This window comes from Nomascus leucogenys, chromosome 16 (assembly GCF_006542625.1).
Source record: "Nomascus leucogenys isolate Asia chromosome 16, Asia_NLE_v1, whole genome shotgun sequence".
NCBI lineage: Eukaryota > Metazoa > Chordata > Mammalia > Primates > Hylobatidae > Nomascus > Nomascus leucogenys.
The window spans coordinates 10,362,501-10,387,374 of NC_044396.1; the positions used below are offsets into that span (position 1 = coordinate 10,362,501).

Here is a 24,874-nt window from a genome sequence, read left to right on the forward strand (position 1 = left end):
CTAGCCTGAACGTCCATAAAAGCTATCATGTAGAAGAATAGAGATTCATAACCTAATAGATCTGTGTGAACCAGTCCCTGTTCATTCCTCTATACCATGCTACTTTCTCAATATTTTCAAGACATTTCTTATTTTAAAGAATGTAAACCAGGCTGGGCGCGGTGGCTCAAGCCTGTAATCCCAGCACTTTGGGAGGCCGAGGCGGGCGGATCACGAGGTCAAGAGATCAAGACCATCCTGGCTAACATGGTGAAACCCCGTCTCTACTAAAAAAATACAAAAAAATTTGCCGGGTGTGGTGGCGGGCGCCTGTAGTCCCAGCTACTCGGGAGGCTGAGGCAGGAGAATGGCATGAACCCGAAAGGCGGAGCTTGCAGTGAGCCAAGATCACGCCACTGCACTCCAGCCTGGGCAACAGAGCAAGACTCCGTCTCAAAAAAAAAAAAAAAAAAAAAAAAGGAACGTAAACCTCCATGAGACGAGTCACATCTGTCTCTTTTCAGTGACCCATTACAAATCTAATTTAATATAGTTCCCTTTCATTTTCAATAAAGGTCCTAGTCTATCTAGGTAGGAATTCTAATTTGCTGTTTAATATTATCTGTAACAACATTAAGCAAATACCATCTAATTTATGTCCTAATTATGAAATGCTATATAGCTTTTACAAGTAAATTGTAGGCTGGGTGGAGTGGCTCATGCCTCTAATACCAGCATTTTGGGGGGCCAAGGCAGGCAGATTACGAGGTCAGGAGTTCAAGACCAGCCTGGCCAACATGGTGAGACCCCATCTCTACTAAAAATACAAAAATTAGCTGAGCTGGGCATGGTGACACATGCCTGTAATCCCAGCTACTCGGGAGGCTGAGGCAGGAGAATTGCTTGAACTGGGACCCAGGAGGTGGAGGTTGCAGTGAGCCAAGATCGTGCCACTGCACTCCAGCCTGGGTGACAGAGCAAGCCTCCATCTTAAAGAAAAAAATAAATAAATAAAAGAAGCAGCAAATTGCAAATTGTAAATATCCCAAAAGGTCACACAATTCCTAACATTACTCCATAAAATTCAACCATTTCTTTTACCAAATATGAAAGGATGCTTCATAGCACAGAAATTAATGCTTTCTTCTCTGCTGAAAATGAGAGTGGGAATTTAGGGAAGGTCTTTTTTTTTTCTTTTTGAGAGGGAGTCTCACTCTGTTGCCCAGGCTGGAGTGCAGTGGCTCGACCTTGGCTCACTGCAATCTCCGCCTCCCAGGTTTAAGCAATTGTCCCGTCTCAGCCTCCCGAGTAGCTGGGATTACAGGCACGTGCCACCATGCCCAGCGATTTTTTTGTATTTTAGTACAGACAAGGTTTCACCATGTTGCCCAGGCTGGTCTTGGAACTCCTGGGCTCAAGCGATCTGCCCGCCTCAGCCCTGCAAAGTGCCAGGATTATAGACATGAGCCACCACGCCCAGGCAAGGGAATGTCTCTTTCAAACAAGTTTTGATACCTCTGCACAATTTTTCAATATAATGGCAAGGGAGAGCAAGCTTAAGAACAATATAATTAAATGATCTAGTGTTTGATTTTTGAGGGTGTTAGCTTTAAAAGAGAAGGGCCAGTGTTGGTGGCTCACACCTGTAATCCCAGCAGTTTGGGAGGCCAAGGCAGGTGGATCACCTGAGACTGGGAGTTCGAGACCAGCCTGACCAACATGGAGAAACCCCATCTCTACTAAAAATACAAAATCAGCCAGGCATGGTGGTGCATGCCTGTAATACCAGCTACTCAGGAGGCTGAGGCAGGAGAATTGCTTAAACCTGGGAGGCAGAGGTTGTGGTGAGCCGAGATCATGCCACTGCACTCCAGCCTAGGCAACAAGAGCAACAAGAGCAAAACTCCGTCTCAAAAAAAAAAAAAAAAAAAAGTTCCAGAAAAAGCCTAACAACAAAGGAAGAAATATTTTTCTACTTACATACTAAAACTAAAAAGTTTCTAGTGTCTATTGCTCCCTCAAATTAGAACAGATAAATAAAAATATCTGCAATAAGCACAAGAGACAAAATCATATGTTTAATGCACAAGAAAGTATAACTAGATTTAAAAAATAAAACAGTAGGCAGATGTGGTGGCCCACATCTGTAATCCCAGCACTGTGAGAAGCCGAGGCAGGTGGATCACTTGAGCCAAGAGTTTGAGACCAGCCAGGGCAACATGGCGAAACTGTGTCTCTACAAAAAATGCCAAAATTAGCCAGGTGTGGTGGCACATGCCTGTGGTCCCAGCTACTAAGGAGGCTAAGGCAGGAAGATCTTTTGAGCCCTGGAAGTCGAGGCTGCAGTGAGCAATGATCACACCACTGCACTCCAGCCTGGACAACAGAGTGTGACCCTGTCTCAAAAAATTAAAAACAAAACAAAACAAAAAAAACACGAAGAGCTCATTAGACAAATGGGAAAATAACAAAAACAGACAATTCATAAAAGAAATAGAAATGACCAACAAAGGGCCGGGCATGGTGGCTCATGTCTGTCATCCCAGCACTTCGGGAGGCCAAGATAGATGGATCATGAGGTCAGGAGTTTGAGACCAGCCTGGCCAACATGGCCTGTCTCTACTAAAAGTACAAAAATTAGCCGGTTGTGGTGACAGGACCCTGTAATCCCAGCTCAGGAGGCTGAGGCAGGAGAATCACTTGAATCTGAGAGGTGGAGGCTGCAGTGTTCTGAGATTGTGCTGCACTCCAGCCTGGGCGACAGAGCGAGACTCCATCTCAAACAAACAAACAAACAAGCAAACAAAAAAAGAAATGACCAAGAAAGTTGTGGAAAACTTTTCAATCTCATTAGTGATTCCAAAAAGTTAACCAAAATAATTTATGTATTTTTTGCTTATCGAATTAGAAAAGGCGAAAAATAAAAAATCCCCAACCTTGGTAAGCATATGATAAATGGGCACTTACACTGATACTTTGAGTATAAATTAGAACAACTCTCTTAGAAAATACTTAGGCACTATGTACTAGAGCATTATAAACATTCATATTCCCTTTAATCCAGTATCGCTCACAAGACTCTGTCCTTAAGAAATAACCGCAAAACATGGCCAGGTGTGGTGGCTCACACCTGTAATCCCAGCACTTTGGGAGGGTGGAGCAGGAAGAACCACTTGAAGTCAAGAGTTCTAAACCAGTGTGGCCAACATGGTGAAACCCCATCTCTACTAAAAAAATACAAAAATTAGCCAAGTGTGGTGGTGTGTGCCTGTAATCCCAACTACTTGGGTGGCTGAGGCACGGGAAATGCTTGAACCCAGGAGGCAGAGGTTGTAGTGAGCTGAAATCATGCCACTGCACTCCAGCCTGGGTAACAGAGTAAGACTCCATCTTAAAAACCACAACAAAAAAATCCCAAACAAATATATTCCGTGAAACATTATCTACAACAGTTAAAAAAAGGAAAATTGGCTGGACGCGGTGGCTCACGTCTGTAATCCTAACATTTTAGGAGGCCGAGGTGGGCGGATCACTTGAGGTCAGGAGTTTGAAACCAGCCTGGCCAACATGGTGAAACCCATCTCTACTAAAAATACAGAAGAAAAATGAGCGGGTGTGGTGGCATATGCCTGTAATCCCAGTTACTTGGGAGGCTGAGGCAAGAGAATTGCTTGAACCCAGGAGGCAGAGGGTGTTGTGAGCCGAGATCACGCCATTGCATTCCAGCGTGATGGCGACAGAGTGAGACTCCATCTCAAAAAAAAAAAGGAAAATTACTTCTTGAATAATGTGGGAATAGTTAAGTAAGTTATGCTATCCTTAAACATTATAGGGCCATTAAACATACTTACAAAAAGTAAGGAACATGTTTATGTTACAATGTTAAGTGGGGACTAGGGGAGACATAAACATGAATATTCAATTTGAGTTACATCAAAAACAAAAATACCAAAGCAAAACTATAGGCCAGGCGCGATGGCTCACGCCTGTAATCCCAGCACTTTGGGAGGCCGAGGCTGGCAGATCATCTGAGGTCAGGAGTTCAAGATCAGCCTGGCCAACATGGCAAAACCCCGTCCCTACTAAAAACAGAAAAAGTAGCCAGGAATGGTGACACATGTCTGTAATCCCAGCTACTCGGGAGGCTGAGGTAGGAGAATCGCTTGAACCCGGGAGGTGGAGGTTGCAGTGAGCTGAGATCGCGCCACTGCACTCCAGCCTGGGAGACAGAGCGAGACTCCATTAAACAAACAAAAAACAACAAAAAACACTATACACAGTTGCGGGCAGGAGAAAGGGAGGGAGAAGAAATATAAATAACAGTGGTTGTCACTAGGTGGCACAGTGGTAACTGTGGGATTTTCCTTATCATTTTGCAATTTCTCACATGTAATGTGGATTTCTTTTCTACAATACACACACACACACACACACACACACACACACACACACAAATTAAGTTGCTTTTAACTTGATGGCTCTCAACAGAAATAAACTTCTCAACTACTGGTCTTTATATTAAAATCCAGAGGAAAATTTAATTATAAATAGGCAGCTTGCAGACTGTAAAATACTCTATAAGTGGATGTTATCAACTGTACTTCCATTTACTATTTTTATTTAGACTCAACAGAATTGTTGAAATTAATCAAAAAGTCTACTCACACATTACATGTATCACATCACTAAGAATATATAATTACACCAGTTAGCTACGTTGATAATCAAATGTGATAACGTATGTGAAAGCACTATGTAAAGAGTAAATGATAAATGTTATTTACTTATTTAATTCCCACCTTGCTCTACAAAAAGGATGTGAGATGAGTTATTACTATTATTTCTGCAGAGCAGTACTTATTTTTCTATTCATAGTTTTTTTCCTATTTCTGAAAAATTAAAAATGTACAAGATTAGTAATTTTAAATAAACAAATTTTTCTAACACTTCTTACCAATGCCAGAAAATATTGAACGGTCACTCCAACTCCTTCCCCAGTCTTTTCCATTTGCATTAGCATCTCCAGTGTCTTGACTCCAGGCAGATGGCTCAGTTTTCCTCTTTCCTGCAGAAGCAGGTGAAACGGAGTTCCACTTCTCCTCACCTGCATTGATCTGTGAGGAGAGTTTTACAGATTTTTCATTCCAGCCTCCTCCATTGACAGTGAGGTTTTCATTCAATCCTGAAGAAACTTAAAGAAAAGAAAATGAAGATTAAAAAACAGGTATGTGACTTCTTAAAACTGGGATATTTTCACATTTCTATGATTGCTTGACTTATATTTATTACTCACTTCCCCTACTATCCTTTGATCACCAAGGATTGCCTTAATTTAAAAACAGGAGGCTTGAACATAACATATATACTAACAAAGTTGTTCACAGCAGAATAACTTGCTCAAAGGAAGTACAACAGAACAAACAGGAAAATGGCACATATTCTGAATACTCACCCACTAAGAATATGAAGACATTTCCTTAATTACATGTTCTTTCCTTAATTATTTATATGTATTACATTATGTATCAAGCAATGATTCTAAAACCTGGCTGCACATTAAAATTAACTGAAAAATTTATTAACAATAGACTCTGGAGCCTCAGCCCAGACCAATTAAAATCAGAATCTTTGTGGTAGAGCCCAGGTATCAATATGTATGTACAGTGTACGTATGTACACACACGCAAATAGACATAGGTGTGTGTATAGATAAGTACATGTTTCTTTTTACATATATGTGTGTACGTGTTGTTTTTTTAAGCTTCCTGGATAACTAATGTGTAGCCAAGGTTGAGAACCATGGGCATGAAGGAAGCTGACAGTGCTAAGAGCAAGCACTGAAAAGCGTGAAATGAGGCTGGTCGCAGTGGCTCACGCCTGTAATCCCAGCACTTTGGGAGGCTGGGGGCAGGCGGATGACCTGAGGTCAGGGGTTCAAGACTAGCCTGGCCAACATGGTGAAACCCTGCCTCTACTAAAAACACAAAATTAGCCAGGCAAGTAGTTGCAAGTGCCTGTAATCCCAGCTACTCGGGAGGCTGAAGCAGAATTGTTTGAACCCAGGAGGCGGAGGTTGCAGTGAGCCGAGATTGTGCCATTGCACTCCAGCCTGGACAACAAGCAAAACTCTGTTTAAAAAAAAAAAAAAAAGCCTGATGCCTGTAATTTCAGCACTTTGGGAGGCCGTGGTGGGTGGATCACCTGAGGTCAGGAGTTTGAGACCAGCCTGGCCAACAAGGTGAATCCCATCACTACTAAAAAATACATAAATTAGCCAGGTATGGTGGCAGGTGCCTGTAACCCCTGCTACTCGGGAGGCTGAGGCAAGAGAATTGCTTGCACCCAGGAGGTGGAGGTTGCAGTTAGCCAAGACCATGCCATTACACTCCAGTCCGGGCAACAAGGGTGAAACTCCATCTCCAAAAAAAAAAAAAAAAAAGCCTGAAATAAGAAGGTGTTTTTTCATTTCCAAATTTATTTTACTACGACACTTTGGTTTTCAGGTCAGGCATAACACTCCACTTAATTCGATCTTTATCATAAATGAGTAAATAAAACATATTTTCTATTTATAAAGCAATGAAAAACTTTAGACTATAGTCCGTTGTGAAATATTTGATACTTGACTGTCAAGGAAGCAGTTAAAACATTATAGGAACTAAGGCTTTTTTTTTTTTTTTTTTTTAACATACAAGCATCAAGTATTTTATCCGATATATGCTATATTAAACCCAAGCCCAACAAAAATCTTTCTTCTCTACTGACTTAAGTGATATAAACAAGATTCAAAGTTGCATATAAGCGACTACTGAATGTTTTTATATATGTGGGAAAAAAGACTAGCACATATCAAAGATTGTTAGAAGTGGGTGTGATTTTTCTTTTTATTTATTTTCCAAAATCTCTGGACTGTGATTATGTTACTTTATTAATTAAAAATCATTTTAAGACTTTTTTCTTTCCTTCTGTGTCATTCATTTGAGGAAAGAGGTATGTATATAAATTTCTATTTTGATGGGCCTTCAATTTAAGTTACATGTAATTGCTCTCACCCTGAAGTGTAGAATCTCCTTTTCCAGATTTAAAGTTGCTAACTTGAACATTTAGATGAGAATCACCTGGTTAAAATAGAAATAAAATTTATTTAATACTAAATAGGGCACTATGCACATTAAATTAGGAGTAACACATAAATTAATTTTTACTTATCTATTATAAATTGCTCTTTCAAGTGCTAAATTCTTCCACTGGAAAAAAGTCAATTTTACAACACATTTCACTTGTTGGTGAGGAACTGAGTTTTCTGGTTACCATATTCTTAGTCAACTAAAATGCCAATAAAGAACCTGGAAAACTGCCTATGTACAGACAGAGTTTGCTATTCTACAACAGTTATCAAGATTATTTTAAGTAGGAACTGGAGTATTGGGCTCTGTAATTGGATTCAACTTTGCCACCTCTCAACAACACCGGCTGCCTTTTCAATAATCCTGGAAACAAACACATCAACTTATGAAGAACTTTGCCAGTATTTGGGACCAGGACTTAGGAAATATGGCAAGAGGTGAGAATACACATTATAACACAAAAATACTATTTCTCTGACACTAAAAAGCATAATGATCACAATGTTTAAGAAAACCAGAATGACATAGGATTGTGCTAGCAAGGATGGCATGCACAAGACAGCGAAAAAGAATCAACAAAAATACTAAAGCATAGCTAATATGTAACAGTGAAAATGGGTAAGTAGAAGTCATTGCTGTACCATGGCAATAAATTCCACCAAGTTATCAAGCAAAAAATAAAAGGTAACAAGGCTAAGAAAATGGTCTGGAAACAACTAGTGTGGGGAGGTGGGAAGGTCATTAACAAAAAGACAAGGAAGACACGCCAATGCCTTCCAGCAAATTGAACAGTATCACTTTGCAGACTGGTGTCTCCAGGGTAAAAATGACGGTAATATAAAGAGTGGGCTACCAAGAAGCCACCAGTATTGGATAGTATGAACATCTGAAATACTAATAATTGAGAGAAAGAACATTAGCTCAATCTTTGAAGTTCTGGTCTAGCTCTATCAAACATCTATGATATTCTCAAAAAGCTGGGGTGATAAGAAATCCAGACACAACCTGCACTAACCAGAACATGCATGATTCATCTTGGAATGAAAGCTCTCAACATGCAAAATGGTGATAAATCATTTCATTTAATAAATGTCTTATCCACTCTAAGGAACAGAGATGCAAAGAGAGTTGGGGCAAAGTGATACACACTAGAAAAGGGGAAACATCATTTTCTCATATGACTCAAAGCAGAAAGGCAAATTTTAATTTAATAGGCCAGTCATCAGGCAATATGTAACAAGTAACACTGCTGGTATTTGGTAAACCGATACATGGTTCACAATACTCTCATGAAGAAGGGTATATCAGCACAATGACGTTAGCATTCAAAATAGTCAGATTTTGACATAATGATATTTTGTACATCTGAATAAAAGGAGTTTGATTTGATGTACCACTGTCTTATGTTCCACTAATATACCTTTATTCTTCTTGGAACCAACAGGAAATGATGCGGTTGTAAGTTGCTCGGTGGTAACTGTGATGGTATTTTCTATCCCAGGGATAGTTGAATCCAATGAACCAGAATCAGTCAGCACCTTATCACGTTTACGCTGCTGTCGTTTCTCTCTGTGACTAATTTTAGTTTCCCAGGCTCCTGACATAGCCCCAGAAAAAAAATGTTATTCAGTAAGGGGAAGACAAAAAAGTTATAGTTTTGGGGGAGAAAATGGGGTGGAGCACATAAAATATCATGATAAATTTAGATGTTAAGCTAAAACCAAGAGTGTTGATTATATTAACTCATCCTAAGAACGTGTTCTAATTTCATTATGTTGTTTTAGGCAACTGCTATTATTTATTCTGGTAATTTTTATCAAATCTGTCAACTATGGTTTAGAAAATGTGATATATATAAGTCATCTTGTCTATCTTTTTTTATCTTGCTAGGTAGAAGTGATAGGAGTATTATATATAATCACTAATAAATGGGTTTATTAGGTGGTGATAATAAATGACTAAAATTTTGTACGAAGTCTTTCAGGAATGGTATATTTAAGAACCACAGGGGAAAAGCAAACAAATCATAATTCCAGGAGACAAAGACAAGATGAATGACTTTTTAATTGCTCAAAATACTGAGCCTGACTTTAAATTTCAAGGCAGTTCCCTTCAGAAAAAGCACTACTGGATCCTTAACAAAAGTGTTTCCTAACAGTGTCACAGCTCTATATATTAAGGTCTACAGTAATAAAAAAGAAGAGCTAAATACAAAATTAAGTAAAACAAATGCAGCTTTTATATAATACACTTTGATAAAAAAGGATTAAAAAATTTTCTACAGTCCTTTCCCTTGCTCAAGTACCTTCATCAACTTCCTTTCCATCATGGCGTGAACTGTTTTGCACTGCTTTAGCATCTGACTTTGATTTCTTCTTATTTTTCTTTGACTGAAAGTAAAATAGAATGTTACTTAATATTTCGTTATGTTTTTGAATAAGTAGGAGTCAGTAAAATACATAATGAAATGTATGATGCTGACAACTAAAAAAATTTAATGTTTGATTTAAAAAACTTAACATATTAAGTGGCAATAATAATCATATGAGGTTACCATTGAGTGAGTGGTTACTATATGTTAAGTATTCTGTACTCATTTTCTTATTTATTCCTTAAAAGAAACTTGCTGGAGAAGGTATTAGCCCCATTTTAGAGATGAGGAAATGAAAACTTAGAGGTGTTAAATATTAACTAAATTGTACCACATCATATTGTTAGTAAACTAAGTCATAATTAGGAACTAGGTCTGTCTGGCTCCAAAGCCTGTGCCCTTCCACATCATGCTAATATAAGTTACGTCATAAATAAGGTACTGTAATAACGGTGTTTTCGAAGCAAAAAATTAAAACCTATTGCGACATGTTCAGATGAAAAATTATGTGGTGATTATTGGTTTTTGGATTGCATAAAGCAGATTGTTGCTATATCCCATGTATAACAAATTAGTGAGTCAATTGTACATAGCAGGTAATATTTTGTCAGTTTCAAAGCAATGTGAAAATACCTAGGATTTGTATATAGATGTTTAATAATTCAATCCAGATAAAATACCTATACGCATACAAGCTATGGCTGTTTTCGAATGATATTCCAATTCTCTTCTGCTAATATTATTCTATCCTTTCAAAAGCTTGCTAAAAACGAAATAAGGCATAATTTCTGTATTTCGATAAGTGCTTCCAAAAGAGAATTAACGTTTATAAAATAGTATTTTTATACTTTGTATTCACTTATTTAGCTATTTATTGAGATCAGCTATGTATGTATTACTGCACACTATCTTTTTTTTTTTTTTTTTTCTCCGAGATGGAGTCTTGCTCTGTCGCCCAGGCTGGAGTGCAGTGGCACCATCTCGGCTCACTGTAACCTCCACCTCCCGGGTTCAAGCAATTCTCCTGCCTCAGCCTCAGGAGTAGCTGGGATTACAGGCACCTGCCACCACACCTGGCTAATTTTTGTATTTTTAGTAGAGACAGGGCTTCACCATGTTGGCCAGGCTGGTCTCAAACTCCTGACCTTGTGCTCTGCCTGCCTTGGCCTCCCAAAGTACTGCACACTACTTTAAAGGCAGTAAATGAATTTGAGCAAGTGAGTAAGCAATGACAGAAAATTGCTTTTCCTATCAATAAAAAATCTGCATATATTCTCAAGTGACATGATCTCTTCAAAGTGATTAAAAATTGTCTTTGACAAGAGATTACATTAAAAAACTAACTTTTTAACTGACCTCATAATTGATTTGCATTTGTTCATTTTGCTGCATGTTCTCATTATCATTAACATGTATGTTTAATATACTGTTTTATTACAGTATGTATAATTAATATACTGCTTTATTACATGTACTAAACTAGTCTCACATCCACTTAAAAAAAAAAAGATATGTGGAGATATCATCCACATACCATAACATTCACCCTTTTAAAGGTGCACAATTCAGTGGTTTTTAGTATATATGAAGTTGCACAACTATCAAAATTATTATTTTTTGTTTGTTTTTTTTTTTGAGACAGAGTCTTGCTCTGTCACCCAAGCTGGACTGCAGTGCTATGATCTCAGCTCACTGCAACCTCTGCCTCCCAGGTTCAAGTGCTTCTCTCGCCTCAGCCTCCCGAGTAGCTGGGATTACAGGTGCCCACCACCACATCCAGATAATTTTTATATTTTTAACAGAGATGGGATTTCACCATGTCGGCCAGGCTGGTCTCGAACTCCTGACCTCAAGTGATCTGCCTTGGCCTCCCAAAGTGTTGGGATTATAGGCGTGAGCCACTGCTCCCAGCCTCAAAATTATTATTTAATCCCAAAAAAGAAACTCTGTGATGATTAGCGTTTACTCCCAGCTCCTCTTTTCTCACTGGCAACCATGATTCTACTTTCTTTGTCTTTACCATAGCCCCTCTTAAGTAAAGATAACACATTGAACATCTGTCAATTACAGTTGAGCAGAGGCAGCAAACTTTTTCTGCAAAGGATCAAACAGTAAATATGTTAGGCTTTGCAAGCCATAGGGTTTTGGAGCAACCACACAACTCTGCTCATATAGCATGAAAGCAACCACATACAATTTATAAACAAAGGGGTGTGACTACGTTCCAATAAAATTTTATTTACAAAAACAGGCATCTGGCTGGATTTGGGGTATCAGAGTTTGCTATCCTTGGTCTAGAGCAGTGCTGGCCAACAGAAATATAATGCAAGCCACATACATATTTAAAAAAATTTCTAGTAGACACATTTTTAAGTTAAAATAGGTGACAATTTAAATATTTAACACAACATATCCTATAATACTGTCATTTCAACAAGGAACTCATATTAAAAAAGCAACACAATAAGATAGTATGTAAAAGAAAACAAAGTAAGTCTTCGAAATCTGGCACGTATTTTACACTTAACAGCAATCTCAATTTGGACTAGTCGCTTTTTTTTTTTTTTTTTTTTGAGACGGAGTTTCACTCTTGTTGCCCAGGCGGGAGTGCAATGGCGCGATCTCAGTTCACCGCAACCTCTGCCTCCTGGGTTCAAGCGATTCTCCTGCCTCAGCCTCCTGAGAAGCTGGGATTACTGGCATGCGCTACCATGCCCGGCTAATTTTGTATTTTTAGTAGAGACAGGGTTTTTCTGTGTTGGTCAGAGTGGTCTCAAACTTCCGACCTCAGGTGATCCACCCGCCTCGGCCTCCCAAAGTGCTGGGATTACAGGCGTGACCACCGCGCCCAGCTGGACTAGTCACATTTTAAGTGCTCAATATCCTCACGTGGCAAGTGGCCACCATACTGGACACTGCAGGTCCACAGGAACTAAAGTAGGTATCCCCATTTTACACATAGAAACTGAGGCCATAAAAAGTGTTTAAGATTGCCGAGTGTGGTGGCTCACACCTGTAATCCCAGCAATTTGGAAGGTTGAGGTGGGAGGATCACTTGAGCTCAGGAGTATGAGACCAGCCAGGGCAACACACACGGAGATTCTCTCTCTCAAAAAAAAAATCAGTGGGGGTGGCGGCATGCAGGCTGAGGTGGGAGGATCACTCAAGCCTGGGAGGTTGAGGCTGCAGTGAGCTGTGATCATGTCACTGTATTCCAGCCTGGGTAACAGGGTGAGACCCTGTCTCAAAAAAACTCCAAAAAAAAAAAAAAAAAAAAAAAAAAAACAAAAAACAAAAAACAAAGAAGAGTGTCTAAGAGGCCGGGCATGGTGGCTCACGCCTGTAACCCCAGCACTTTGGGAGGCCGAGGCGGGCAGATCATGAGGTTAGGAGATGGAGACCATCCTAGCTAACACGGTGAAACCCCGTCTCTACTAAAAATACAAAAAATTAGCCAGGTGTGGTGGCACGTGCCTGTAGTCCCAGCTACTCGGGAGGCTGAGGCAGGAGAATCGCTTGAATCTGGGAGGCGGAGGCTGCAGTGAGCTGAGATTGCGCCACTGCACTCCAGCCTGGGTGACAGAGAGAGGCTCCATCTCAAAAGAGCGTCTAAGAGCATCATAGGATAAAGTGGTGAAACTAGGACTAAATTCCAGTTCTGATCCAGTTTACCCTCGCAAATAACCTCTTAGTCTCCCTACATTTAACCCTAAATACAAATTTAATCATACATTAGCTATGTGGCTTTGGGCTAAATCATTCTAAACCCTTTTCCCCAATTGTCATATGGACAAAAATTCCTACTAATCTCATATAAGGTTATTTTAAGAATTAAAACAAAAAGTGAAAAGACTCTGTTAACTACAAAGTAGTATATATAAATAAGATTTTTCTTAAGAAGGGAGGCTTTGAAAAAATAATAGAAATTATGTTTACACGGAAATATCTGGGGATTTGTAACTAAAAATCTGTAGAAAAAGATTATCTTAGATTAGGCTTAAATATTATTTGATTTTACTACTGCCTTTAAAAGTAATTAACAATAGGCCAGGCAAGGTGGCTCACGCCTGTAATCCCAGCACTTTGGGAGGCCGAGGCAGGCAGATCACCTGAGGTCAGGAATTTGAAACCAGCCTTGGCCAACATGCTGAAACCCCATCTCTACTAAAAATACAAAAATTAGCCAGGCGTGGTGGCAGGTGCCTATAATCCCAGCTACTCGGGAGACTGAGGCAGGAGAATCGCTTGAACCTGGGAGGCGGAGGTTGCAGTGAGCCAAGACCACGCCATTACACTCCAGCCTGGGTGACAGGGCAAGACTCCATCTCAAAAAAATAAAATAAAATAAAGTTATTAACATGAACACCCATCCTGATAAGATTAAATAAAATAATAGCTTATGAAAAGCTTTAAAATCAATATGTGATATATACTGCTATTTGCCCTGGCCATACTACTGAAGCAAACATCTTACTTCTTAGCAGCTCCACTTTAGCTAAGACTTTTGAAGGAAGCTGGTAGCATAAAGCTCTGGCTTCCTTGTTACCAGTTCTTTTTTCCCTAACTTGTTGTCAGGCTCTACCATAGAATTGAGTGGATAATTAAACTGGTCTTCTCTTAAATGGTCTTCATACAACCAAGATTTATAAAATAACTACTATGTGTCAGACACTGTTTTAGGAGCCAAGTATACATAACTAAATACAAGTCTTTACTGATAGCAACTGCACTATAATCTAATAGGAGAATGACACGCAAGTGAGACATTAGGAAAAATTCTTATTGGCTGGGCACGGTGGCTCATGCCTGTAACCCCAGCACCTGGAAGGCTGAGGTGGGCGGATTACCTGAGGTGAGGAGTTTGAGACCAGGCTGGCCAACATAACAAAACCTATCTCTACTAAAAATACAAAAATTAGCCAGGCGTGGTGGTGCATGCCTATAATCACAGCTACTCGGGAGGCTAAGGCAGAAGAATCGCTTGAACCCGGGAGGTGGAGGTTGCAGTGAGCCGAGATCACACCATTGCACTCCAGACTGGGCAACAAGAGCGAAATTCCATCTCGAAAAAATTCTTATCTTCAAGAGTTTCCTTCCCAATATATCTTATCAATCCAATTAATTTTCATTCTTACTTTAAAAAAAAACCGCTGCAGATACTTCCTACCTTTTACAAGGTCTAACTTCCTTATATGACATATGATGTCTTCCACAAACTGATCTCAACCTTATATTCCTTTATTCATACATATGAGCATTTGATTCCTACAAGACTGGTATCTCCTTGAACATTCCTGTTTTTGACCAAGCTGCACTGACTGTGGATTTTTTCTCAGAACAAAGTGCTGGAGTGATTTTCTTTGCACCTGAATCATCTGCTCCCCTACCGATGTTCAATGCCTGAAATGGCCTGTACTCATTTTTTTTTCTGACCCAGCTCACGTTCCACTCCATTTGCTTTATCTGTATCACTGTCCCCCTTTTCCTTTCCCCTAAATACATATAATCTTGCATCTCAAAACATTTAAAACCGACAAAGATTTGGCCATTTGTCACAAACTTCCTTGGGACATTTCCAGTATGGCTACACCTTTCCATGTGTTCAAGTGTTCCCAGTTTTCTAATAGTAATATAAGCTTCTTAAAAGCAAGAGAATAAGAGATATTTCATTATATTCTCAACAGAATATCTACTTCCCTTTATTTGAATGCTTCATGATCGGCACTGATAGAAATATGCTTTTGAGGAAGCCTGTCTAGCATTTGAAATTAGCAGGGGTTCAGATGCTGCATGAAGCTAACGACCTTTAACCCAAAACCTCTGAAATTATTCAAAACAGTCATCACTCAACGTATCAGAAGTCTTCTCAAAAAATCTGTATGTAAATTTTCCTATTAGCTTTCATTAAAATTTCACACTATGTCTTCTTTCCATCTTATATACATAATACAGATATTACCAACAAAGTAGGCTATAATATAGTCCCATTAGAAAAAAATCTTTGTCTGTGTTATATGTTAAGTACATGTATAGGCATGTGTGCACACATATGTGCATGTATACATACACACACCATAACACTCCTAAAAGAGGAATGAGTTAAATGACAATGAATACATATCCACTGGGACTACAAACAATATTTGCACCTGGAACAGCAAATGGCTCCATTCTTTTTTTTTTTTTTTTGAGACAGAGTCTTGCTCTGTCACCCAGGCTGGAGTGCAGTGGCAAAATCTCAGCTCACTGCAAGCTCCGCCTCCGGGGTTCACGCCATTCTCCTGCCTCAGCCTCCCGAGTTTCTGGGACTACAGACGCCCGCCACCATGCCCGGCTAATTTTTTGTATTTTTAGTAGAGGCGGGGTTTCACCGTGTTAGCAAGAATGGTCTCGATCTCCTGACCTCGTGATCCGCCCGCCTCGGCCTCCCAAAGTGCTGGGATTACAGGCATGAGCCACTGCGCCCGGCCGGCTCCATTCTTTTAAATCTAGATGATGAGCTGGATGCGGTGGTACGTGCTTGTAATCCCAGCACTTTGGAGGGGCTGAGGGGGGCCGATCGCTTGAGGCCAGGAGTCTGAGACCAGCCTGGGCAACATGGCAAAACTCTGTCTCTACAAAAAATAAAAAATTAGCTGGGCATAGTGGTGCACACCTGTAGTCCTGGCTACTCGGCAGACTGAGGTAGGAGGATCACTTGAGCCCAGGAGGTCGAGGTTGCAGTGAGCCAAGATTGCACCACTGCACTCCAGCTTGGACGACAGAGCAAGACCTTGTCTCAAACAAACAAAAAAATCTAGATGACGAAAAAGCTTTGATAAACAATCATTAGACCCACCATTACAACTTTCTAAAACTGTTAAAGATATATACTGAATAAGACAGATTGATAATTCCTTAGGAAATTATGATAAGTTCCAAAAATTCTAATATCTCATTAGGAGTTACTCAAAATAAGCAAATAAGCAGTGCCAATACCCAATTGCTAATCAATATATGGAATATATGGTAACTCACTTAAATACCTGAGTAAATATGCCAGATAAAGGGGTCTGCTATCACTCTTGTAACAGTGGGTTAAATAAGCTTGTTGTTCTCATACTTCTATGGGAAAAAATTGAGCATATACCCCAAAATGTTTGTTTATAAGTTTTATACACATTCTACTACACCGATAGTGTATACATTTGTAAAATATAACTATTTTTAGTGATAGCAATATGAATGCACATGCTTCATTCTTTTGAATATCTTCTAAATCCATTCATTTTAATATTTGGTATTAAATATTGTTATATTTGAAAAAGTAAGAAGATCAAAATGGAAGACACATGATTGGCCATACTTACTGAAATATGACACTAATTTTTCAATCTAATTCTCCAACTATGCAAAAGTTTTTGTGAAAATTCAGCCAGTAAATTTTAATCTTCTTTAACATCAATATATTGTTTCTGCTTGATCAGAAAGTTCTACATTTTTTGGTACTTTTCTACTTTATTATTATTATTATTATCATTTTGTTCTTATTATTACCATGGGTGAGATAGTTTTTTTTGTATTTTTAACAAGTGAATTCACTAAAAAGACAAAATTTTACATCTGGTTTACAGCTATTACCTACATAGTTCCATTTAAATTCTCAAAGTAACCCTAGGTAAATGCTATTCTCTCCATTTTGTAGATGAGAAAAGGGAGGCACAAGTGATTACTAACCAACCCCCAAATCACATCATTAGTCAAGCGTTAGAACTGGAATTGGATCCCATGTACTCATGCTCTGGAATCTGGGCTGTTAGGCTATTTTTCTGTTAGAAAATAGCTCCCAAGCTGGGCAGATATGAGGATTTTCACATCTAACATACAAATGCTCTTTAATAACAAATCACGCAATGATGTAAATTTGTCAGAATACACTCTTCATTGCATGAGTTTCTTTCAAAAATTGGCTATTTTCTGACATCTTGAGTAAGCTTTCCTTAAGCATGAAGGGGCAGATTCAGTATAAATTCTTTGTAAAAGTATCTGGTAAGCAGACAACCATTTATCTTTATAAAAAAGATAAACAGACTTGGAACTCTTTATTTTTCATAAAAGAAAAATAGGCCAGTCAAGGTGGCTCACACCTGTAATCCCAAAATATTGGGAGGCCGAGGTGGGAGGATTGTTTGAGGCCAGGAGTTCGAGACCAGCCTGGGTGACTAAGCAATTCTGTCTCTCTCAAAAAAGGAAGGAAGGAAGGAAGGATGGAAGGAAGGAAGAAAGGAAAGGAAAGGAAAGGAAAGGAAAGGAAAGGAAATGAAACACAGAAAGGGAGAAAGGAGAAAAAATGTATGACTCGCTTTTGAAAGTTGTTCAGCTTTATCAAAGTATTTTGCTACAACAGAGTCAATGAATCCTCTTTGTAGAATCTTTGCATCATAAAAGATGATTATCACCTTCACCCTTACTGTAATTTGAAGGTCTTCCAATTTGCAATCTGGCATTCATCTCTTTTGTCATCATAGTTTTCTAGAAATAATGTAGTAAATAAATTTCACACATGGTGTTATCTCTCCCTAACTCCCCATTTATTTTTTTGTTTAATTCCAGTCAAAGCCATCCATCAGTGGTTTTGTTTAGTTTTTCCGCAAACATTCAAAAAAGTTAAGTACGTGATTTACTGTTGAGAATACATCTTTGTGGATATCTCTGGTTGCTCACAAAAGTGGTTCTTCATGTGTTTCATTATTGAAATAGAATCTAGCAAGTACCCCCAAGCTTTAATGTTAGAAACATCTGTACATTATCCCTACCAGGCTGGGTAATTTGCTCTAGTACTAATTTATTTAATATCATTAGCAACATTTTTATCCTGCATCAAACACTAAATGCTAACGAATGAATGCATTTTGGTTGGCTGTAATATTGTTTTTTGCTAATTACCACGGCAGAGGAACAAGTGTTTCCCCATAGTACTTCTTTCTCTATTTAAATAAGAAACCCTCAAGAAATGCATCCAGTCATTTATAATTAAATTCAGTAAAATTTTGTCATACAGAATAATGCATAAATAAATATCTCTAAAAAAACTAGAAATCCCAGTTTTTACATTTTGAATGCTTAGATATCTTGCTAAATTAGAATAGTTTCACAGTGTCATTAGCTAAAATTTCAAGGCACAGTATAATTAGGCAAAGTTTTTATTTTAAATACCAAAAGTAGAAATATATTTTTATTTCAAAACCCCTTCTTGATGATTTCACTATCTGGACCAATTTATATAACATCTGATTAAATCATCATAACTTCATGGTGATGTAGCTGATAGAGTTCTTACTGGAAATAATAGTGTCCACTTCCTTTTTCTTTTCTTTCTTACTTTTTTTTCTTTTTGAGACAGGCTTTCACTGTTGCCCAGGCTGGAGTGCAGTGCTGTGATCAAGGCTCACTGCAGCCTTGACCTCCTGGGCTCAAGTGATCCTCCTACCTCAGCTTCCCACGTAGCTGGGACTATGGGCATGCGCCATCATGCCTGGCTAATTTTTGTATTTTTGTATTTTTTTTTTTTTTTTTTTTTGAGATAGAATCTCACTCTGTTGCCCAGGCTGGAGTGCAATGGCACAATCTCAGCTCATTGCAACCTCCACCTCCTGGGTTCAAGCAATACTCCTGTCTCAGCCTCCTGAGTAGCTGGGACTACGGGCACGTGCCACTATGCCCAGCTAATTTTTTTGTATTTTTTAGTAAAGACGGGGTTTCACCATGTTAGCCAGGATGGTCTCAATCTCCTGACCTCATAATCTGTCCACCTGGGCCTCCCAAAGTGCTGGGATTACAGGCGTGAGCCACCGCACCTGGCCAATTTTTGTGTTTTTTGTAGAGACAAGGTTTCACCATGTTGCCCAGGCTGGTCTCAAACTCCTAGGCTCAAGCAATCCACCCACCTTGGCCTCCCAAAGTGCTGGGATTACAGGCGTCACCCACCACACACAGCTGAGTATTTCTAATATTAGACAATACCCAAACAATAAGTGATATCAGTTATTAGAGTGGCAAAAAGTACATGTTGGCAGCAAGAGTAGCTCTATTCAAATGGCTAACTGCCCCCTTAGCAGATTTTGACAGAGAATTGCAAAGTACAAAGAAAGGCATAGTGTACAATTCATGCCAAAAAGACCAATTTAAGGAGTATAATCTATTATCTGTATAGTATCAAAACTATCACAAGGGGGACACTGTACAAATTTTAAGTGACACTATCCTTATCATAAAGATACTTTTTGCATCCCAGAGACAAACCATAAAGGTAAAAATAAATAAATAAAAATAAAACACTTTCTGTGGCCAGGTGCAGTGGCTCAAGCCAGTAATCCCAGCACTTTGGGAGACGGAGGTGGGAGGAGCACATGCATCCAGGAGTTTGAGAACAGCCTGGGCAATACAGTGAGACTCTGTCTTTACAAAAAATACAAAAATTAACCAGGCAATGGGTGGTGCACGCCTGTAGTCCCAGCTACTTGGGTGGCTGAGGTGGGAGGATCACCTGAGCCCGTAAGATTGAGGATGCTGTGAGCCATGATTGTACCACTGCACTCAACCTGGGCAACAGAGTGAGACCCTATCTCAAAAAAAAAAAAAAAAAAAAAGATAACCTATTTGCAATTAGCCATTTATACAAGGTAGGTAGCCAGGTTCTAAATGTAATTCTTTTTTTTTTGTAGACAGGGTCTGGCTCTGTTACCCAGGCTGGAGTGCAGTGGCATGATCTCGGCTCACTGCAACCTCTACCTCCTGGGCTTAAGCCATCCTCTCACCTCAGCCTCCCAAGGAGCTGGGACTACAGGCAGATGCTACCACACCAGGCTAATTTTTATATTTTTTGAAGAGACAGGGTTTTGCCATGTTGCCCAGGCTGGTTTTTCGAACTCCTGAGCTCAAGCAATTTGCCCCCCTCAGCCTCCCAAGTGCTGGGATTACAGGTATGAGCCACCTTTGCCTGGCCCTGAATTCTTTTTTTTTTTTTGAGACAGAGTCTTGCTCTGTCACCCAGGCTGGAGTGCAGTGGCATGATCTCGTCTCACTGCAACCTCCACCTCCTGGGTTCAAGCGATCTTGTGCCTCAGCCTCCCGAGTACCTGGGACTACAAGTGCATGCCACCACACCCAGCTAATGTTTGTATTTTTAGTAGAGACTGAGTTTCGCCATGTTGGCCAGGCTGGTCTCAAACTCCTGACCTCAGGTGATCTACCCGCCTCAGCCTCCCAAAGTGCTGGGATTACAGGTGTGAGCCACTGTGCCCAGCCCTGAATGTAATTCTTATTCAATTTATTAATTCTCTATTCTGGAAGTACTGGTCCTTAAAAATTTGGTGAACTAACATCTTTAATATTTATAGCCCTATAAACATCTAAAGATTTTGGTGGTAATGCCAGAAGTGATAAAGGAACGAGAGCATGAATGAAAGGGAATGCTGGCTGGGCACAACAGCTTACACCTGTAATCTCAACAATTTGGGAGGCCGAGGCAGGTGGATCACTTGAGCCCAGGAGTTCAAGACCAGCCTGGGCAACACGGTGACATCCCATCTCTACAAAAAATAAAAAATTAGTTGGGTGTGGTGGTGCACGCCTGTAGTCCCAGCTACTTGGGAAACTGAGGTGGGAGAATCACTTGAGCCCGGGAGGGCAAGGTTGCAGTGAACCTTGGTCATGCCACTGCAGTTCAGCCTGGATGACAGAGCAAGACCCTGTCTCAAAAGAACAAAACAAAACAAAACAAAAAAGAATGCTGAGTATTTTCTTGCTATGATGTTTTGGTCTGCAGACTACTGACTGGTATATAAGGTTTTCAACTAACTCATGGAAAAAAGTGTTCTATTTTCTGAGATTTTTGTTTTTTCTACTTCTATTGTGTCAACATTCTTTCATTTTTGTAATAGTAACAATGTTTTTTAAAATGTACTTGATGCAATTAAAATTGCTTTAGAGTCAATTTCATCCACTTTCTGGCCAAATATGGCAAGTTCCTATTTTATACTGCTTCACATTTTGGCACTATTTATTTTTCTCACTTGTCCCAAATATATATACAAACTGGGCATGGTTAAATGGGAAAGCATGGATTATTCAAGGAGCATACTAGTTTTATTTCGCTATTTTGCCTATACCAGCAGTTCTCCATCTTAGTAACCTTGTGATACAATATCAGGATAAGAGTGTAAAAACTGTCACAAATCTCCTTAAAAGTAGAAAAGTCTGCAACTGATTTCCCCCCTTTTGGTGGGGTTTAACTTAAAGGAGATTCAAGGTTATTCCACTTGGTACTATTGTTATTTTCCTAAATGGAGGAAGTAGGAGAACTGCAGGTGCAGGGAAGTGCCCACAACCTGCACTTTATCTCTATCTCCTTACCCTGTTTGATTTTTTTCTCATTTCTGTTCTTTTCAAAGACAGGGTCTCTGTTGTTCAGGCTGGAGTGCCAGTGACTTGATTACAGCTTGCTACAGTCCCAAACTCTGGGGCTCAAGTGATCCTCCCACCTCAACCTCCTGAGTAGCTGGGACTACAGGTGCATGCCACCATACCTGGCTAATTAAAAAAAATGTTTTTGATTAACTGATTTTTGAGATAGGGTTTCACTCTGTCGACCAGGCTGGAGTGCAGTGGTATGATCTTGGTTCACTGCAACCTCCGCCTCTTGGGCTCAAGCAATGCTCCTACCTCAGCCTCCCAAGTAGCTGGGAATACAGGTATGCACCACCATGCCTGGCTAATTTTTATATTTTTTGTAGAGACGGGATTTTGCCATGTTGCCCAAGCTGGTCTTGAACTCTGGAGCTCAAGCTATCTGCCCGCTTTGGCCTCCCAGAGTGCTGGCATTAAAGGTGTGTGCCACTGCACCTGGCCAATTCCTGTGCCTCCCCCTCCCCAACCCACCGCCCCCCCGCAAGACAGAGTTTTGCTCCTCTTGCCCAGGCTAGAGTGCAATAGCGTGATCTCAGCTCACTGCAACCTCCAGCTCCTGGGTTCAAATGATTCTCCTGCCTCAGCCTCCCAAGAAGCTGGGATTACAGGTGCCAGCCACCATGCCCTGCTAATTTTTTGTATTTTTAGTAGAGACAGGGTTTCAGTATGTTGGCCAGGCTAGTCTTGACTCCTGACCTCAGGTGATCCACCCACCTTGGCCTCCCAAAGTGCTGGGATTACAGGCGTGAACCACTGTGCCTGGCCTAAATTTAAAAAATTTTTTGTACAAGTGGGGTCTCACTATGTTGCCCAGGCTCGTCTTGAATTCCTGGCCTCAAGAGATCCTCCCTTCTTGGCCTCCTGAAGTGCTGGGATTATAGATGTGAGCCACCATGCCTGGCCTAATTGTTTTCTTTCATAGCACTTACCAGACAGTAGAGAATATGCTTATATTTTTAGTTGTTTTCCCGACTAAGTTTCACGAGAGTAGGGGCTCTTGTTTTATCAGCTGTTGTATTTCTAATGTCTACAGTAGTACCTTGCATGTAGAAGGTATTCAGTTAATTTATGAGTAACCAATGAAAGAGCCTAAAATTAGACTGAATTACATATAGCCATGTCTACCTAACTCTTATTCGGTCCCTCCACTCAAATAAAACCTCTGAGTTACTATATTTGTATACACGATCCATCATCCAAGTCATTAAATTATTTAAATATGTCTGGTGTGGGCTCAGAAGACATGGCACATGGCACAAGCAACATGGCTAAACTCACAATCTTAAGACATTTACAAGAAACCTCTCTTAAGAACTCCTTTTACCTAGCTTTGAACTTTTCCCCAGATATGGTTCTCACATTCCCAACAAACTAATAAATTAATTTCAGTATGAGATCCCATTCTCGCCTCAATCTAAGCATGTTTAAAACCAAATTTGCCATTTCACTGTTTTTCAATCCCTTCTTGCCACTTCTTGTGTGAGGTAAAACCATGGTATAGTGGAAAAATGACTGACTGGGGCAGAAATCCTGGTTCTGGTCTCTGGCCATTTGCAGTTTAGACAGAAAAGTCTAGAGGGATAAATATGGTTTTCCTGGTATGGTATTCTCTTCTACAGAACCAGTTTTGTAGCTTTGTTTACCTTAAAGGGAACCTTGAAAACTAATTCCTTGGGTGGGAACCCAAGAAATCATGAAACTATAAATTCTGTGGCACAAGAGAACCCAAAAGGTTAATAGTCCAAGGCTCAGAGAACATACCAAAGCACTCAGATAAAACATTTAAAGACTTCAAAGGACTACAGTGAGAATTTAATAGGTTCAGGAAGGGGGAAAAAAGAGCCAGACAGTAAATATTTTAGGCTTTGCAGATCATAAGGCGTCTCCTGTTGAAACTATCCAACTCCACTGCTATAGTAAAAAATTGCCAATGATAAATAAATAAATAAGTGTGACTGTGTTCCCATAAAACTTTATTTACAAAACAGGCAGAGCACTAGATTTGGCCATGGTTTGCCAACCTATGGTTTTAAACTATAGTTTCTAAGATGCATTATGGAAGGAAAATACACATGTATATAAACTCTTTGGGCATGCAGATATTCTGTTTTGCTAAGAGCTGTTCTAGCTTATACTTGTTTAAATGCATGTTGCCTCAAAATTATTTTGTTTTTGACTTTCTAGACACTGATCTCTCCCAGAGCAATTCTCAAACCTCTGGGTCACATGATACTCTTTTAGATTCTTAAAATGTATTAAGGATGTCATTAAGAGCCATTATTATTATTATTTGAGATGGGGTCTTGCTCTACCACCCAGGCTGGAGGGCAGTGGCACGATCTCGGCTCACTGCAACCTCTACCTCCGGGGTTCAAATGATTCTTGTGCCTCAGCCTCCCAAGCAGCTGGGACTACAGGCACGTACCACCACGCCAAGCTAATTTTTGTATTTTTAGTAGAGACGGGGTTTCTTCATGTTGGCCAGGCTGGTCTTGAACTCCCACCTTGGCCTCCTAAAGTGCTGGGATTACAGGTCTGAGCCACTGTGCCTGGCCAAGAGCCTTTGTTTATGTGGGCTATATCTATCATATAAACTTAAGAAATTGTTTAGATATATTAATTTATAACAAAATAATCATAAATTATGCGTTATGTAATGATACCTATATATTTTTCAAAACAAAAAAACATTTTTGCGAGAAGAGTGGCAGATTTTATATTCTGCAAATATCTTTAATGTCTACCTTAAGACAGCTGGATTCACATATCTGTGTTTGTATTCAATTTACTGCGACACATTATTTTGATTGAGGCACGATATGGTTTGGATCTGTGTCCGAACCCAAATCTCATGCTGAAATGTTACCCCCCACCGGGCGCTATGGCTCACGTCTGTAATCCCAGCACTTTGGGAGGCCGAGACACAAGGATCACCTGAAGTCAGGAGCTC

At 39.8% G+C, this 24,874-nt stretch overlaps 1 protein-coding gene across 5 annotated transcripts in view; it reads right to left on the reverse strand.

The window, feature by feature from the left end:
* MTDH (metadherin) overlaps positions 1-24,874 on the reverse strand; it is an 82,379-nt gene that overhangs the window by 30,602 nt on the left and 26,903 nt on the right. For 4 of the 5 annotated variants that reach the window (XM_030794968.1, XM_030794969.1, XM_012496061.1 and 1 more), the window contains exons 3-6: positions 9,412-9,496; positions 8,527-8,703; positions 7,032-7,097; positions 4,934-5,170 (exon numbers count right to left, since the gene is read on the reverse strand). In XM_030794968.1, the coding sequence (XP_030650828.1) occupies positions 4,934-5,170; positions 7,032-7,097; positions 8,527-8,703; positions 9,412-9,496 (565 nt within the window). The remainder of the gene's footprint in view (positions 1-4,933; positions 5,171-7,031; positions 7,098-8,526; positions 8,704-9,411; positions 9,497-24,874) is intronic. The other variant, XM_030794970.1, reaches the window with a different exon arrangement.